Source organism: Chanos chanos, chromosome 6, assembly GCF_902362185.1.
Source record: "Chanos chanos chromosome 6, fChaCha1.1, whole genome shotgun sequence".
Lineage (NCBI taxonomy): Eukaryota > Metazoa > Chordata > Actinopteri > Gonorynchiformes > Chanidae > Chanos > Chanos chanos.
Window position 1 is genome coordinate 24,125,295 of NC_044500.1, and position 19,073 is coordinate 24,144,367.

Sequence of the window (19,073 nt, forward strand, 5' to 3'; positions counted from 1 at the left end):
AAGAGATTCTACAACACAAAACAGAGACTTGGTAGCAAACACAACATGAGTGCTTGTTATATGTTAAATTGTGACTGTGAGACAGTAAATTAAAACATTAAATCACTTACATTGAAAACTGTGGAACCTGGAATTGTGTGTTTCTACTGAACAAAATTAAGTTCCACGGTTTGGTTTCCTACTGGGCTGCAGGGTGCAGGAGGTGTCTTGCATTAATTAAGAGACCATGCAACTAGGATGGGGTTGGTATCGGCACATACAGCAAAGCGTAAAATGATAGGATATGAAGATAACGCTTGGTCTTACCTTACGCAATGGTTAAGTATGGGTGATACTGACGATATTTTAATGTTATTGTTACCAACATTCTACAGTAGCCCAAGATAGAAAGTTCAGTCAACAAAGTGTTTTTTTTTTTTACATAAACTGCATTTTCAGATTTAGTTGGCTTAGTGTGGGACGTAGCCTAAGTGTTCATACTGTGTTTAGATATAGGAGCTGTTTTTTTGTAAATTCGGTGAATCCTGATGTCACAGCCTGCACCTCATCTTTGGACTTTTAGTTTGAAATGTCTTGTGCTCCTGTTCCTTGTGTGTTTCCACCCCTCACCTGATCCTGTTTGTTGTATTTATTAACCTCATTCCCCCCTTGTTAATTTCATCCAAACATGTTAGCCCTGTTTAGTTTTCCACTTGTATTTAAGCCCTCGTGTTTCACCTGTCCTTGGTCTATTGTTGTTTGTGTTTGTGCACACTGTTAGGCTGCACCTTTTGTTATTGGTTTTGTTCCAGTTTGCACCTGTATTTTATCTTCTTTTTGCAAGTAAAGTCCTCCTTTTTGTCACTACAACCTTTGTGTCCTGCGCTTGGGTCCTGCACCACTCCACCGGCGTGACACCTGATCATCATTAGTAAGCCTAACCAACTTGAATTAAATTAGTCATATTTGTTTGCGTTCATTAATTTGTTTAGCCACGATAGGATTCAAATGCTCGAGTACTCTGTGCAACCCCTAGTATTTTGTGGTATTCTCAGTTGCAGATGGGATATTTCTCAGTGAGTCTAGTATTTTAGTTTCATCTGTGGAGGACTGGCTTCTCTTTCCATTTAGAGAAACCACAGCAGACACACAGGCTAATTACTCATTCTGATCTCTAAGTAACTCTGTTAAAACATTAACTCTGTTCTTTGTTTAAATATCTACTAACTTTAAATCTTACTGTTATCCCTGTTAAAGATGACTTTACTTATAAGGATGGGACAAAGACATGAGTAAAGACAAATTACAGTATAAGGAGTCAGTAGTACTATATTTATCAAAAACATTCCACGGGTATTTGGACTCTGATGTAAAATAGCATGAATTAAGTTGCATGTTTTCCCTGCCCACATGCATAAATTGGATTGATTTATTGCCTGTAAGATCATACAAAATGTTGTACTATATTTGAACACTTATTTACCAAATTTTAGATAAGTGTACTCACAAATGGTGTGAATAGAGCATTGTTTTCTGAGAATTTTGATGGAGATTCCTTATATGCCTCCTTTGAATGACCACCTGGAGGTATATTTGCAGTAGAAACCTCTGGGGTTTCAGAAATTTGAAATCCTGTGGACTCCTGAACACACACAAAAAAAAATGAATATTTTATCCAACAATCACAACAAAGAAAATCAAATAAATGGTGAATTCTAAATACTTAACACAGCACCTGTTGAATCTTGTCTTTTCTGGGAACATTAATTTGCTTCTTCAAGGTCACAATTTCTTGTTCCAGCTGTGCCTGAGAGGAAAAACAAAACAACATAGTGTCAGTGGTCATATGGTGCAGCTACAGGAATGTAACAGCTGATTGAAGGACTGTACCAACTGACTATGGTGGCAGTGTGGCCCCTCATAAAACATAACTCTGATGGCAAAAATGATCTCAAAATTAATAAAATGTCATTCAGTTCCATAATTCTCACTCTCAGCCTTAATGTGCCTGTTCCACTGATGACAAAATTTGCTTAATTTATTGACGTATTCAATTTTCAAAACCCCAGATCTCATGAAGTAATTTATGAAAACCTCCAGAAAAAATAACACTGGTTAACCCACCCTCTGTGTGATGTTATTTTCTATTTGTTGTTTTAGATGTCCATTCTCAATTTGCAGTTGGGAGAGTTCAAGTTCCTGAGAGACAAATGTATTCATGCAAAACAAATTTCAAACTTCAGTCATGTGAAAGCATATGGAGGTGACAATGGTTTGACTTTTACCAGTGATGTTTTACTTGTTAACATTTCAGCCTCTTTCCTCCTTTTCTCATCCAACTCTGCATCCTTCTCTTGAACCAACTTGTCATACTGACTCTAAGTTCAGAAAAAAACAACAAAAAACAAATTGTTTGTGGTTCACCATACCAAAGACTTGTGTGTATATATGTTGTTCCTTACCTGTCTGATATTTGCCATTTTACCTTGTGCTTCTCCATTAATGCAACCATGTCAGATATCTTAAGCTGGCATTTGATTTCTGCATCCTCCTTACTCTTTACAGCTTCTTTGACTTTCTGTTTTAATTTTAACGCCTGCAGAAATCGTTGCAATCATGAAACTGCATGCTGTATGTTGATCTTTTAAACAGTCATTTGAAAATATGCACATTTTTTTCATTGATTGGTTCCTCCAATTGCTATATGTTCTCAGTTTTACAGGCCTATAGATGACAAAACTGGTGGACCTCTTCATTGAGCTGGGCCTCAGAGGTGGATTTGGTCAAAACTTCATCCTGGAGTTTTTTCAGCTCCTCCTTGTGCTTATTTTGTACATTCTTGGACTCCTCCCACAACTGATTTATCTTGAACGCAAAAATAGTCCATGAGAATACATACATTGGTAATTACAGATTGAGAGTACTGACCATAACATTACATTATACACTTAATATCTCTTTTAACTGACAGTGACTGCATTTACATGAATACTGTATTAAAAAGAGCACAATATTTCTTGTTAAAACTTGCTATACTTGTTATACCTGTCTTATTTGTTATGGTCATGAGATAAAAAATATAAAGTTTCCCTTTACAGTAGTGTAATCCAAACCAGTCTAAAGGACATACAATTCTGTAATATGGAGCAAAACTGAAAAAACATGAAAAGAAATCTCATGAAATATAAAAACACTAAGAGATATCTGCTCTTAGGACTTTAGTTTTTTTGTTAAATAATGGAACATTATGTGTCTTATTTTGGTTTTTCAAATGGTAGTGTCACCATCATACATTTCTGACATTGAAGTTAACTGTATTTTTTATTGGATTTACTTTAAGCATATTTATCGTATCAAAGCATGGGTGAAGGCTTTAACTTCTCAGCAAAGGTCATTGTTCAACTGTTAACCTAGGCCACTTATTATGTATGCTTAAAAATGTACTATTACACAGGTTAGTTGTCGCATCACCAGTACATCACAACTTTCAATCCCTCAAACAAAGTCTGGCACTTCCACATCTGCTTGCTAATTCTTTCACTGTATCTGTTACGTTCAGTGCACCACCAGAGAAACACATATATCCACAGAAGGCTTTTGATCTATGACATGAAAGCAAATCCTAAACTGGACACACAACAGACACAGCCCCTTTCATGATGACATTAGCAACCAAGGTCCCAAGAAGATAAGTGAAAACATGCAGAAAAGCTGAGGATGGAGCTGGAGACAGAGCTGGGCAGGGGACAGAATTGGTCTGGGAACAGAGTTGAGCCAGAGACAGAGCAGGGCTGAGAACAGGGGCAGGCATGGGCTACCTGGCAATGAATGGTCTTGAACTCCAATGGACAGCTCAGGGAATGAAAATAAAAGATACTGTCTTTACTGGGAGTCACAGTTAGAGGGCTGAAGGAGCCTGTATTCAGGCTGCAGTAAGAAGCGAAGTCACTGAAGCAATGGCATAAATACTCAGGGACACAGTGATGCACTTAGAGGGCACAATGTTTTCAACATCCCTCCATCCTTCTACAGAAATCCTTGCCAAACACTCACAACCTCACCTAAGACACAATCAGTTCTGTGGCTGTGAGCATCACGTCCACCAAGGACATCAAAAGGAAACGTATGCAATGAAGTCTGGTTAAACTGGGATGGTCATGTATCTGCTGGGCTCACTCCATTGATGTTTGCGACTACATTTTATCACATTAAGTCATAAAATACTTGTACACAGAAAAAACAAAAATTTAGCTTAAATATTTGGAATGAGACTTTCAATAAAAATGTGGCAAACCTTAGTTTCCAGTTTACAGCACTTTTCTTTGTCTAATGCCATTTCTTTTTTCAGTGCTTTATTCTGGAGGTACAATAAATTGAGGACAACGCATCATGATCATATCATATAAGTGATATATTCAAAATGATTAACATATCAGCAATTACATTTACACAGTGTGTGACAAACCTCTTTCAGGTTTTCGTCATGAGCCTTGGTTTCTTCATTCTGTTTACCTCATCCGTGACCCCCACCTCCACATACAGTGAGGGTATCTAACAGTGGGGATGAGGGTATCTAACAGTGGGGATGAGGGTATCTTACAGTACAGGTGAGGGTATCTAACAGTACAGGTGAGGGTATCTAACAGTGGGGGTGAGGGTATCTAACAGTACAGGTGAGGATATCTAACAGTGGGAGTGAAGGTATCTAACAGTGGGGATGAGGGTATCTAACAGTACAGGTGAGGGTATCTAACAGTGGGGGTGAGGGTATCTAACAGTACAGGTGAGGATATCTAACAGTGGGGGTGAGGATATCTAACAGTGGAGGTGGGGGTAACAAACAGTGGGGGTGAGGGTATCTAACAGTGGGGATGAGGGTATCTAACAGTACAGGTGAGGATATCTAACAGTGGGGGTGAGGGTATCTAACAGTACAGGTGAGGGTATCTAACAGTACAGGTGAGGGTATCTAACAGTGGGAGTGAGGGTATCTAACAGTACAGGTGAGGGTATCTAACAGTGGGGGTGAGGGTATCTAACAGTACAGGTGAGGGTATCTAACAGTAAAGGTGAGGGTATCTAACAGTGGAGGTGAGGATATCTAACAGTACAGGTGAGGATATCTAACAGTGGGGGTGAGGATATCTAACAGTGGAGGTGGGGGTAACAAACAGTGGGGGTGAGGGTATCTAACAGTACAGGTGAGGGTATCTAACAGTGGAGGTGAGGATATCTAACAGTACAGGTGAGGATATCTAACAGTGAGGGTGAGGATATCTAACAGTGGAGGTGGGGGTAACAAACAGTGGGGGTGAGGGTGTCTAACAGTACAGGTGAGGGTATCTAACAGTGGGGATGAAGGTATCTAACAGTACAGGTGAGGATATCTAACAGTGAGGGTGAGGATATCTAACAGTGGAGGTGGGGGTAACAAACAGTGGGGGTGAGGGTGTCTAACAGTACAGGTGAGGGTATCTAACAGTAAAGGTGAGGGTATCTAACAGTGGAGGTGAGGATATCTAACAGTACAGGTGAGGATATCTAACAGTGAGGGTGAGGATATCTAACAGTGGAGGTGGGGGTAACAAACAGTGGGGGTGAGGGTATCTAACAGTGGGGGTGAGGGTGTCTAACAGTACAGGTGAGGATATCTAACAGTGGGGGTGAGGATATCTAACAGTGGAGGTGGGGGTAACAAACAGTGGGGGTGAGGGTATCTAACAGTGGGGATGAGGGTGTCTAACAGTACAGGTGAGGATATCTAACAGTGGGGGTGAGGGTATCTAACAGTACAGGTGAGGGTATCTAACAGTGGGAGTGAGGGTATCTAACAGTACAGGTGAGGGTATCTAACAGTGGAGGTGGGGGTAACAAACAGTGGGGGTGAGGGTATCTAACAGTACAGGTGAGGGTATCTAACAGTACAGGTGAGGGTATCTAACAGTGGGAGTGAGGGTATCTAACAGTACAGGTGAGGGTATCTAACAGTGGGGGTGAGGGTATCTAACAGTACAGGTGAGGGTATCTAACAGTAAAGGTGAGGGTATCTAACAGTGGAGGTGAGGATATCTAACAGTACAGGTGAGGATATCTAACAGTGGGGGTGAGGATATCTAACAGTGGAGGTGGGGGTAACAAACAGTGGGGGTGAGGGTATCTAACAGTACAGGTGAGGGTATCTAACAGTGGGGGTGAGGATATCTAACAGTGGAGGTGGGGGTAACAAACAGTGGGGGTGAGGGTATCTAACAGTGGAGGTGAGGGTATCTAACAGTGGAGGTGAGGATATCTAACAGTACAGGTGAGGATATCTAACAGTGAGGGTGAGGATATCTAACAGTGGAGGTGGGGGTAACAAACAGTGGGGGTGAGGGTGTCTAACAGTACAGGTGAGGGTATCTAACAGTGGGGATGAAGGTATCTAACAGTACAGGTGAGGATATCTAACAGTGAGGGTGAGGATATCTAACAGTGGAGGTGGGGGTAACAAACAGTGGGGGTGAGGGTGTCTAACAGTACAGGTGAGGGTATCTAACAGTAAAGGTGAGGGTATCTAACAGTGGAGGTGAGGATATCTAACAGTACAGGTGAGGATATCTAACAGTGGGGGTGAGGATATCTAACAGTGGAAATGGGGGTAACAAACAGTGGGGGTGAGGGTATCTAACAGTACAGGTGAGGATATCTAACAGTGGAGGTGAGGATATCTAACAGTACAGGTGAGGATATCTAACAGTGAGGGTGAGGATATCTAACAGTGGAGGTGGGGGTAACAAACAGTGGGGGTGAGGGTATCTAACAGTGGGGGTGAGGGTGTCTAACAGTACAGGTGAGGGTATCTAACAGTGGGGGTGAGGGTATCTAACAGTGGGGATGAGGGTATCTAACAGTACAGGTGAGGGTATCTAACAGTAAAGGTGAGGGTATCTAACAGTGGAGGTGAGGGTATCTAACAGTGGAGGTGAGGGCATCTAACAGTGGAGGTGAGGATATCTAACAGTGGAGGTGAGGGCATCTAACAGTGGAGGTGAGGATATTTAACAGTGGAGGTGAGGATATCTAACAGTACAGGTGAGGATATCTAACAGTGGAGGTGAGGATATCTAACAGTACAGGTGAGGACATCTAACAGTGGGGGTGAGGATATCTAACAGTACAGGTGAGGATATCTAACAGTGGGGGTGAGGGTATCTAACAGTACAGGTGAGGATATCTAACAGTGGGGGTGAGGGTATCTAACAGTACAGGTGAGGATATCTAACAGTGGGGGTGAGGGTATCTAACAGTACAGGTGAGGATATCTAACAGTACAGGTGAGGGTATCTAACAGTGGGGGTGAGGGTATCTAACAGTACAGGTGAGGGAATCTAACAGTGGGGGTGAGGGTAACAAACAGTGGAGGTGAGGATATCCTTTGGTACACGGTAAGCTAATCATCTTAGATACTACAAGTTGCGTAGCATCTTCACAGATTAGTAGGCTGGTGCTACATGTGATGATGCCTGTAATAACATGTGTGTCTGACTGTGCGTGACCACTGAAGAGCAGTGAGGGGAAGACTGACACTGTCTTACAAAGCCCTAGCCAATCGGCTCTCACATAGAAGGGACCAGCATTGAGAATCCCTGATGTCAGATAAACCTAAGCATTGTGAAACAATGTTTCAAAGGGGTGACTCTGGAGGGACTCAGAGTTGTACTGTTGATGGCGTTTGGAGAGATTTTGAATTAAACAAATTTACCTTTAATTCCATGGCTTTGATCTGCTTTTCCTTTTTCATCAGTTCATTCTGTGATTGGTCACTCTATCCAGGGAAACAGGAGTAAATTATTATTAAAAGGAGTCATCACAAAAACTGTACACTGCAATAACACTGAACACTTTTTTTAAGGAAGACGTAGACTTACCAGTCACATAAATGTGGCAATACTCCCTGTACTATTGGCAATACTCGCCTTACTATTCCATTTATCTTATCAGTACCATTTCATTTAGCCATGCACCTAAAAGGTCTGTCTAATAATCAAACAACAAACACAGAACTGTGATGCTTCCTTACATATTCTTCCAGCTTCTCCTGGGCATTTCTGTTTTTTTGAAGATGGGTTTCAATTTCTGCAGTCAGTGACTCCAGTTCTGCCCTATGATGTATCAAATACCATTGTGAATAAGAGGATTACATTCAAAATATGTATGAAGCCTGAAGAAACCAAACACATGGTGATTTTCTTCACTAAATCAGATCTTGGGTTATGTTCTTTCAATGTTTACTTACACTGAATAGTAAGAAATGAGGACACAACTTTATGTATTATGTTGCTAACCATTTTGATTCTGATTTGAGCGTCTGCCAACCTGTCAATTAAAAGGTTGGCAAAACTGTTTCTGCACCCCAAACATTATTTATTTATTTATTCATTCATTTTATTCATTCACTCATTCATTTATTTAATGCAACCATGCTGAGAGCCACAGGAAAGACAATAAGAAACAAAAGTTCACATCCAAGTGTAATGAAAATATATCAGTGTAGAAAAAAAATATGTAACACATAAAAATAAATATAAATATGAATATAAATGTACACACACACACACACGCACACGCGCACACACACACACATATATATACATAATGGCTGTAAAAGCTGCCTAGCTGACTAAGTTGCATTTGCTCCCTCGACAAAACGAGCTGCCAAGGTGAATTTACCAGGGTGAATTTACTTACCACCAGAGTACATCCAGTCTCACATACTATGAGCAAACGAAGCATACAGCTAATGCAAACAGTGTCAGCCCTGGAAACTTGCGGTTGACCACGCTTGACAGCGCACGGGGAAGGCCACTGGGCAAATCAACAAGCCGCAAACTAACGGCAGCAATAGCAAAATGGATCACCACAGCCTGGAGGCCAATTCAAATTGTGGAGGACGAAGGCCTGCAGGACACTATTCCGATCTTGTCCAATGACTCAACATATGGATTGCCCTTAAGAGCCATCAGCATAACAAGAATACGTGATGTACAGAATACATCTTAACAAGACCATAGGTTTAAGGACCTCAAGTCCCTGGACAGAGCTGCGAGGGCTGAGGTGTGGGGTTTGATCAGTAACTTCCTTAAGGACTGGAGGCTTGAACAGCAACTGAAGCAAGCAACAAAGTCAAAAGTCTGTGTGTCTAAGCAGCTTGGTGCAAAGGAATAAGAAAAGTAAAGCTGCAATGTCTAACAGTAGTATTTAAAAGTTTGGTACCAGTCAAAACACACAAAATCTAATGTGGCCAACTTGCAGTTGGGTGGAGTTAACATGTGATTGGGAAAGTTGTTCATACTGAGCAGACTAATAATGTTGGCAGCTTGATTTTGAATTGTGTTGTGTTCAGCTGCTGTTGTAAACTCTTGCTGGTGGGGTAGGTTTTTGTGAACTGCTGAAAAGTAATAAATACATTTGGATAAAGTATATTTTGTCCACTTATGTTTATAAACACATTGCACTTGAATCTTTCATTAGGGTAAAATCTGAGCAGATAAAAAATGTGTGGCTAATTTGCAATTAACTATACAAAATCATGCGATTAATTGATATATGTATATACACACACACACACACACACACACACACACACACACACACACACACACACGTATATACATATATACACACATACACACACACACACACACACACACACACACACACACACACACACACACACACACACACACATATATATATATACACCGTATATATATCAGCAGCACACATTGTGATTGATTTTGACTGATCTGGAGGCTGTGTTAAAGAAGAAGCACACCACCTCTTGACAGGTTTTCTTCTTAGCAGGCTCATTATATTCTTGTCAGTGAACTGCTGCTTGATCAATACCATAAGCTGTTCTGATAATTTCTCTTATTTCTTTAAGGGAAACTTGCTGAATTGTTCCATCTGAGATTTTTCAATGTTATAGAGAAAAAATGTAGTATGGAGGCATCATTCGTAGGTCATGTCAGCAATATAAGAAAAAACTGCTGTCAAAAATAAACAATAGTCTTCATCTATTAATAATTTATGTAACGCTTTTCATAGACCACAGAGTTGAAACTATCACATTATTACAAAATGTAATAAAAAAAAAAAAACACAATACAAAGAATAAACCTAACCCTTCCATACTAAACAAACCATTCCAAGCTTTTTAAGCCAAAATCAAGAATATCCAACAGGTTTTTGTAGACCACCACACATATACATTAAGAAATACTGGCCATCTTACTGTAGTTTTTGGTTTTCCCCCTGCAGTCTCTCAATTGTTACCTCTGCTTCAGCTGCTTTTCTCTCCTGGGGGAAAGATAATAAAAATAATTTGTCTGTCAAGTGCAAAATATAATTTTGTGTAATTTAAATCATATTTTGTTGTTTGGTACATCAACTTCAGGCTGTTCAATTACAGTTTTTCCCACTTCACTAGATGCCTTTTGATGGGAGAATATTTTCACTGTGAAAAAAATAGAAGTAAAATAACTAACAAAGAGCAAGTAGGTTCCATTGTAGTGAATAAATATTTTTTCTTCCATTTAGGTCAATTCTAAGTGTAATTCCACAGCAGCACACTAACCCTAACATTGTCTGAGCAAAAGGCCTTTTGGCCTCATAACAAGACTATGACTTTTATCCTACCATAATCTGACAAATTTCAGCTTGTTTTCCTTCAAGCTCTTCTGTGACTTGTTGCATCTTTGCCTCATGTGCCAAAGTCTTTTCTTCCAGTGACTTGATGTAAGCTGATTTGACATTCTGAAAGATTAATATTTTACATATAGTTATAACCGTTATTTGGTTACAAATTTTTCCCCTTAAAAGAATGAATGAATCAATGAAAAAATAAATATACTATACCAATTCATCTTTTAAGGTTTGCATTTCTGTGTAACAATCCTTTTTCTGTTCATTTATTTCCTCTGTAAAAAAGTAGAAATAGGAATTGCTTTATAACTTATATTACCTTCATTACCATACAGTATATTTATATAATTGATTAATAGTGAATGCCGCATGAAATATAGCTTAATTGTTCATGCACATGATATATGTTGTAGCATTAAACACTTCAAAACTCATCTTTGACATCCCCAAAAATGCTATCCTTTTACATAATTAATTGCACTATTGATTAAAAAATCTATTTGTTTAATATCAACTAACTGTGAGGATGTCTAGCTAGGGCACAAAAGCTTGCAAAAATCTTATCATTCACTAAATATGTTTTGTTTATGATTGCTGGGTGGTTGTAAAAGAAATCTGTTATCGAAATCAGTTATCAGTTATTGCTATTGAAAGGTTATGAGATTATTGAAACACGACCTACAAGGCCCTGGTATTAAAAATATCTAATAATCCAAAATAAAATTAATTTAATCTGAGAAAATTCACCAATTTATATGTAACAATCAAATATGCAGGACAATGTTCAGCAATTAATTAATAGCTTCAAAATAACACCATTTGTGCTTAGGTCTTCACCACTTTGTCAGGCCTTATTAAGTCTTACACATCTCATTGTATGGAATGTATTTCATAAACTCTTAAATACATGTATACCCTTTAAATACATGTTAGAAGGACACTAGAGTTATGAATTATTTGAACTGATCAGCTATGCTAGAATTCTAATATTTTTACTATCTCTGAAACCCATGGGATTTGTGTGGTGATACAAGCTGCACATGCTTACTGACCATCTTTCCATGCTAAACTTAGATAATCTCTGAATTTGAGACAGGTGATAACATGACTAATGAATGAACCACAGAACACTGTTATAGTAGGTGTGCCCAAACAGTACTTCTGTGCTCCTGTGTTAATCCACTGAAGCGTCTGTGTTAATACACTGGTGCAGTTACATGTCAGTCACAGGAAGTCAGCTGCACTATTTCAACAATGTCATTCTTGTAAAGTGTTATGAACTAGGTCCAGTGTAACTATGTATATCCAAATTAGCCATCAAGGTATGCCACATGAACTCATCTAGCATTGGATACTTCACAGGGCTTAGTGAAGCTGCATACAATACTATAACAGATGAACCAATCTCATGGCTGTGTAGAAACAGGCAGCTGAAGTGTGAAATGTCTAAATTCAGATCTGCTGCTCTGATTGACACCATTAGTCTGTCATACTTGACTGTGTGCATTATGTTGCTGCCAAAAAGGCCATTGGTTATGACTGCTGTCAAGTCAAGCAGATCAAAAGCACCTCATTATTCGACTCTGATGTCTTCAGTGACTAGTAATATACAATCTGCTTTGATGCTGAGTTTATGAGCATCATTATCTCACCCTTCATGTTATTCTGCAGGGACTCCTATGAAACTGAACATGTTGTATTTATATTATGTGTAGTCTCACTTCTTTTACGTCACAGCTTACCTATTTCAGTCTTTTTCCTGTTGAGATCCTCTGTAATTGAGCCAATTTCCTTTTCAAGGCATTGCACCCTGGCAGAACAAATGCACAGACAACATAAATTGTGTATGTGTGGGGAAAAGTTTTTAACCAACAGACTGCTACACAGTCCACACAGACATATGAACTCACCGCTTTATCTCTGATGTTAGTGAAGACTGCAAAGCTTGAGCTGCTGACTGTGTCTCCACTAGCTGCCCTGCCTGTTGATCTATTACTTTAGCAAACACCTCCAGTTTGGAGTCTTTCTCCAGAAGGATCTCAGTATATTTTACTTCATTAAGCTTCAGTGTATTGGCAAGGGCTTTGTGTTTTTCCTGTGGAGAATGACTTAAGATTGGTAAAAAATATCAATATCAATCTTACGATCACACAAAAGCTGACTTTAACTTTTTGGCACAAACCTCAGCTTCTTGTATGAGTTGTTCTGCTTTGTGCTGTTTCATTACAAGGACCTCTTGTTCTTGTTTAGACCTCTGCAGCAATTCCTCATGTCTTTCTGAGTTGGTAAAATAGTAAAAACAATCAGCAAAATCAAGTCTCAGACTAACACAAAGTGTTAAAACACTTAATACCAGTGAGCCTTACTTAAACTGTCTAAGATTTTATTTGTGTCACAATTTCACAACAAGGTATATGATAGTTTCAAGCGGACATCTATAAGGATCTGTAAGAGGTCTGCTGTCCAAACTAATGTTCCAAACTAATATGGCAATGGCAACACACTTGCAGTTTCATGAAGGCGACTGCAACTCTCCTGAGCTTCTTGAAGCTTTAGTAGAATTTTACTTAGTTCATTGTCCTTATCACTTAATTTGGTCTGTAACATCGCAACCTTAAAAAAGTAAAGGAAATATGACTTAGAAGCAGAATGTGAACATATCATTTCAAAAGCTTGGGTACTAGCGCATGGAGCTAAATGCTTCAAACACACATACTACATAAAACCTCTCTCTTTTTAGTGGAGTGAATTCAACACAGTAGGCTTGTTACCTTACATATGAGAAGTCAAAAGATAAAAAAAGGCATAACAGATAACCAACATTACACTAGTTTATAGTGAGCCAGAAATAGCCAAATTGGGCCTTGGGTGTCTTTGACTTAAGCTGCGGCACTACTTGCTAAACAGTCTCATCAGGCCAAACAATGCATTTTAATTTGAACAAGCCTAATTTAGTGGTATGTCACCTTTAACAAACAATTCTGGATTTAAATTCCCAGGCAAAAAGAAAAAAAAAGAAAAAAAAAATACTACTAGATTTGGGCAAGAGGTATGTCTCTTTCCTCTAATACACATCTGTACACCTAATTACTGTTTCAGATGTGGCACTTGTCGCTGGGGTACAGAAAACGGGCCTGTTAGGACTTCAATCATTGGATAACACTCTCAGCAACATCCCCCAACATGCTCAATTTTCACGCAAGCTAACAAGTGATGCTTCATTTCAACATTTAAGTTGGCGGTACGAATTTGACAATGAAAATAAAAGAAAGTAACCAGGTTATGATAAGATCTTAAACACGTTTACAAGCTTATTTACTATATATCAAACCACTCACCTTCTCTTGTTTCATGTTAATCTCATTCTCAAGTTTTATTTTGAGATCTTCAAATATTTGAAGATCTTCTCGGACTGTGGAAAATGCATAAATTAAGGTACAGAGAAAAGCAATGGACAGATGATTCCATTCTGTTGAATTTAAGAGTGGGCCAGTTTTGTAATAAAATAAACAAATCTACACTCAGGCTGTTGGATGTGGCATAAATGTGAATCTTTTTTCAGATGGAATAAACTTGAGTGTTTGATAATGAATATTATTTGATACATATGATGTGGCGTCAAGATAGCATAATACCCAGACACAATGTATGCACATTAACCAGTTCAATAGTGGAGCGATTAGGTAGAAAGCCATTTGACACACATATGCATGACACTATCCCTAAAATGAGCCATTTATATATTATTCTGAAGTCTTTTTTTGTTTGTTTTAAAATACAGGACAAAAAAGTAATTAGAAAACTCTGCAAAGTGATTAGTAACACACCTAGTGGCATGACAGCATGTCTAAGCAAATCTTGCATGCAGGTTTAGAGAGAGGCTAAGGGCGAACTGTACATTTGATCACAGGGCAAGATGTTTTGGAGTTGTTCCCATGCTCCCACAACCAATGCCATACTTTAAATTGGAAAGCATTAGTATTAGATCCCATTTTCAAAAGTAGCACACTGGAACATCTCGAAGACTTGTCAACGTGTGAACTAAGTCCATGAGATGAAGTTCCACTTCATTTGTGTGTGGTGTGCTTGTGTATCCATGCTATAAGTGAGGATAGGTTGGATATAGCACTGTGCTGAGGTTGTGTGCATGAATGTGTGTTGGCGTTTTATGATTACAATATGAGTTCATCAGAAAGTTCATGTCAAAGACAGAGTCAAATCTCTGAGTAGTATTTAAAGGTTATAGAAAACTGACAGCATTTTAAACAACTACATTTTAAACAAAATCTTTGAAACATAACACAGTCTTTGGCAAAAGAGCAGGACATTAGATTTCATGGTATTTGACTGTCTATAAAGTCTTATCTGCAGGGCGGCCCACTGTGTCAGTTTGTACCACTATTCATTGTTTTTTTCTGAATAAATAGTACAAAATGTATGAAAGTATGAAAATTCTGCATCTGTGGAATTTTTATTCTTTGTTGTCTTGTGTGTCAGAGGAGCAGTAAGATACCATGAGAACACTCTATCTGGCCTTAACTCTGCAACACCAAAGTATCATGTGTACCAGCTAGAATTTTGTACCTTTTACCATCTCCTGATGCTCAGCTTCTGCTTGCAGACAAAGCTGTTCAAATGCAGTAGTCATTCTCTGGAAAAACAGTATCAACATAGACGTCCCTGACTAATGTTATGGACTCCTTTATATGTAACAGAAATCAACTCTTAGACTGCACACACAAGATATTATTTTTAAGGATGATTTCTGGTACAAACATTTTATAAACATCTGGATTAATATTTTAACACTTTAAATTTCAGTGTGTTGTATTGCTTTGTTATAATTACCTGAATTTCATTATGGTTCTGCATGAAAAGATGATGTGTTTCTTCTCTTTCAGATTCAACTAAAAGATTGGCAGAAAGATTAGAGTTAATCAGTGTAAGGTATTCCTTAAAGCAAACCTGAGTGCCACAGCATAGCAACAGCAGCTGGGGGAAAACCTCACTAGTACCAAACAGACATTCAGATGTCAGTGTCAGGGTTTCATCTTAAGGAGAACACTCTTCAACTTTCAGTGAAGCACTGTTAAATGTGCATTGTGATAGTCATCACATCATTTTTTTACCAACTGAATGTTCCTTTTGTGGAAAGACAAGTATATACAGTAGCTAAATATGACAGGCAGGTAAAGCAATAGAATCCTGTCTTACAGGGGGACGTGACAGCTTAGTGTCCCTCCTTACCATCATTATTAGCCAGTTATTGTCAAACAGAAATACTGTCAAGATGTGGAAGTTATTTAGTATACTGCCACAAATTTAATGTTATAAATATTTAAAATTTTTTAATATATTTAAGGGAGGTCAATTCAGAATATTTCTGGAAAATTAGCTGAAACTGTATGACTACTTCCTCTGTCAACTAGGAACAGTTGACATAAGAGAAAGTGTATGCTGTGTCTAGCCCTGATTTCTCACAGATAGCACAAAGCTAGGCCTTTGTCCAGTATGTCTTAAAAGAGATGGGGAAGAACTGAAGAGAGGGAGGGCCAAAATAAGCTGAGCACATGTTCATTTTTGCCAGGAAGCTTCAGGCTCCAGCTCAAGTTTAATTTCAATGTTAGATTAATTTTATATTACATTTAAAAGTGAAATGCAGTCATGATTAACACACACACACACACCCGTGTGTGTGTGTATGTGTGTGTGTTAATATAGGGCAGACAAAAAGTGCTTCTGCATTAACATTTGACAAAACACTTTACAATACAAACACAGTACACAGTACTTAATTCACTATTCACTTTACAGTACAAAAATACTAGGTCAACTTCTATTCATTTAGAGATTCACTGAATCATATATACTTTGATGAAGAGTGTTCAATAATCTGCATGCAACTGTGCTCCACAAAGCCAAAATGTTTTTGATACTTATATTACTGTTTGGTTGAAAACAACGTGAAATAAGAACCCCTTGTGCATTCAAAAAAGAGTAGTTTTGGATTTACTCACATAGGTTCATTTTCTCAGCTGATCTTTCAAACGTTTCCTTAAGAATATTACACAAATTCCATGCTGCATTATTTCTGTCATTAAAAAAAAAAAAAAAATCAAGTCAACTAAATGTCACACGATTGCTGCTGTTACAATAAATATCATATTTTTGTTGTCATGGTACAATAAAACAGTGAAACATAATTATGCAATGTCTAATTTAAAAAAAGATATACTTATTCTGTAGCTCTTCGTTTTCATGGATTTGATCTTCTAATTTCATGCTGAGGCTCTCATTGCCAAACTGAAACAGAAACAAAAGAAGATGAGAGAAGATATCCACATGAACTTTCAAGTACTATCCCAAATGCACAGTTCAGTGTTTCAGCAGAGGCTGACAATAATCAAAATATTAGCTAAGAAATTTTAGCTTTCTTCAGGAGAAGAAAGAAGGCAAACAGGGTTACCTACTCAGATAAAGCATTTTTTAACATAAGCCAGCCAGTCAGACCCTTTTTACACAGCATAACTTCACTGTTGAACTCAAGTGTGTTGTACAGTTCATTGTATGGGCCAAGCAAAAACAAATAGGGTGTGGTCAAAACAGGAACACAAACCAAGATCCAATATGTCTGCTCATCAGTACTCTGGCCCCACAAGTTCATCTCATTGAAAAAAAAGCACAATTAAAGAAAAGACCAAGTATATAAATAAATACATATTTTCACATTTTTGACCCAACACACTCTCTTGACCACTACGTCACCTTCAAGTCAATTAATCTGAATATACAAAAATGACTGGCTGATCACCAACAACACCACATCACAAGAATAACACCAAAACAAACAATACCAGTTCTGATATTTGTCGAAGAAGTCACACTAAAGGTATAAGCACTGGCTAGTACAGCATCATGTACTGGTCGACTCCTGACTGTATTTCCTCAACACAGCTGTGTTTGTAAAACCTCTTAAATAGCAACTGATTATGATCACAGCAAGGTATTAGGGGATACAGTAATTGTAGTAATAATTATAATTCCATATTGCGTAGCTCTAGTTACCTGCAGTTCCTGAATGGCTTTGCGCTGAGTCTCAATTGTTCTTTTGTTTTCCTGGAGTGTTCGATCTTTTTGTGAAATATCAGAGTCTGTTTTCAATTTCCAGGATTTTATTTTTTCAGCTTCTTCAAGAAGTTTGGAATACAGTTGCCTGGATGTCAGTGTTGTCTAAAACCAGAATTATATAATGGGGTAAATGTCTAACCTTTTTATCCCAATTATGATGATTCAGCAGATATGAACACACAAACTTACCTCCTCCCTCTCCACTGGTGACACGGCAACTCTTTTTGCTGCATCTTTAGGGAAACAAACCAGGCAAGCTTAGAGAGACATTTTAGAATTTTAGAAAGATCTAAACAATTTCTTCAAATGCTAATGGAAGTGATCCTATTTAAAGCAGTACATAGGCAGGCCATTTTCATATTAACACTGCCATTTTAACTGTAAAGAAACCAACTGGAATTGGGAACAGGATGTATAGTGAATATCTTACTCTCTTCAATTAGCTGAAATCAACTGGAATTGAAATAATTGTTTCACATCTTTCAGCTTCTTAACTTATGTGATTTGAGATGACATAGCTGTTTGACATACCTTATTAAAATGCTTAGGGCGATTTATATAGTGGGTTTATATAGCTCACAAATGTGAGCTTTCTTGTTCATTATCATCACTACTTATCGTTTATCATAAGACTGTGCAAAGGTTATGTACAGTACTTTTGATAGGAAGTAGACAAAAAGCAACATTGCCTGTTTTAATAGATTTTGTAGATATCACCATATTGGTGGAAGGATATAGCAAGCTTGACTCCTTGTCTAAGCCTTTATTATGACCCTGAAAAAAAAGACAGACAGAAACAGAGAGAGAGAGAGAGAGAGAGAGAGAGAGAGCGCGTTTGTAAATGACTTGCGGTTTCTTGGGAATTCGCTGTTAAGATTAGGTGTAACAGACTACCTGAGACGCTGCCACGATATCACAAGTGCTGTCCATAGAAAACTCTTGCGGCTTAACTGCATTTAAAGGTCCTGATTTGGTTCGTGGGGGTAATAACAGCTTGAAACTAAACGGCCTGTCTCTCTCCATTCTGTAAAACGAGAAGGAATAATGAAGTAGAGAAAACCTGCGTTCTTTTATGTAAGGAAGCTTTTAACCATGGTCCATTGAAAATTAAACACTGTCTCTGGTTGTCGGCCACTTTACGGTGCCGCAGAAGACAATTTTAAGTTAGAGACGAAGTTTATCATTTGGTGTAAGAGTAGTCTTCCTTGCCATTTGCCGCAATTTTTAGCGAATTTCACGTTCGGTACGCTATGGAAAACTACTGAAAATGGTAAACTGTGCCT

At 38.3% G+C, this 19,073-nt stretch overlaps 1 protein-coding gene across 1 annotated transcript; it reads right to left on the reverse strand.

Annotated features, from left to right (window-relative positions):
- Positions 1-1,702: 1,702 nt before the first annotated feature.
- On the reverse strand, positions 1,703-18,813 carry sycp1 (synaptonemal complex protein 1). The gene is made up of 13 exons (XM_030778182.1): positions 18,685-18,813; positions 18,480-18,564; positions 17,980-18,023; positions 17,728-17,892; positions 16,898-16,965; positions 16,680-16,753; positions 15,511-15,569; positions 15,247-15,313; positions 14,001-14,074; positions 13,171-13,275; positions 2,728-2,844; positions 2,265-2,357; positions 1,703-1,786 (listed from the first exon to the last, which is right to left on the reverse strand). The coding sequence occupies exons 1-13, from the start codon at positions 18,811-18,813 to the stop codon at positions 1,703-1,705; spliced, it is 1,164 nt and encodes a 387-aa protein (XP_030634042.1).
- Between the last annotated feature and the right edge of the window lie 260 nt (positions 18,814-19,073).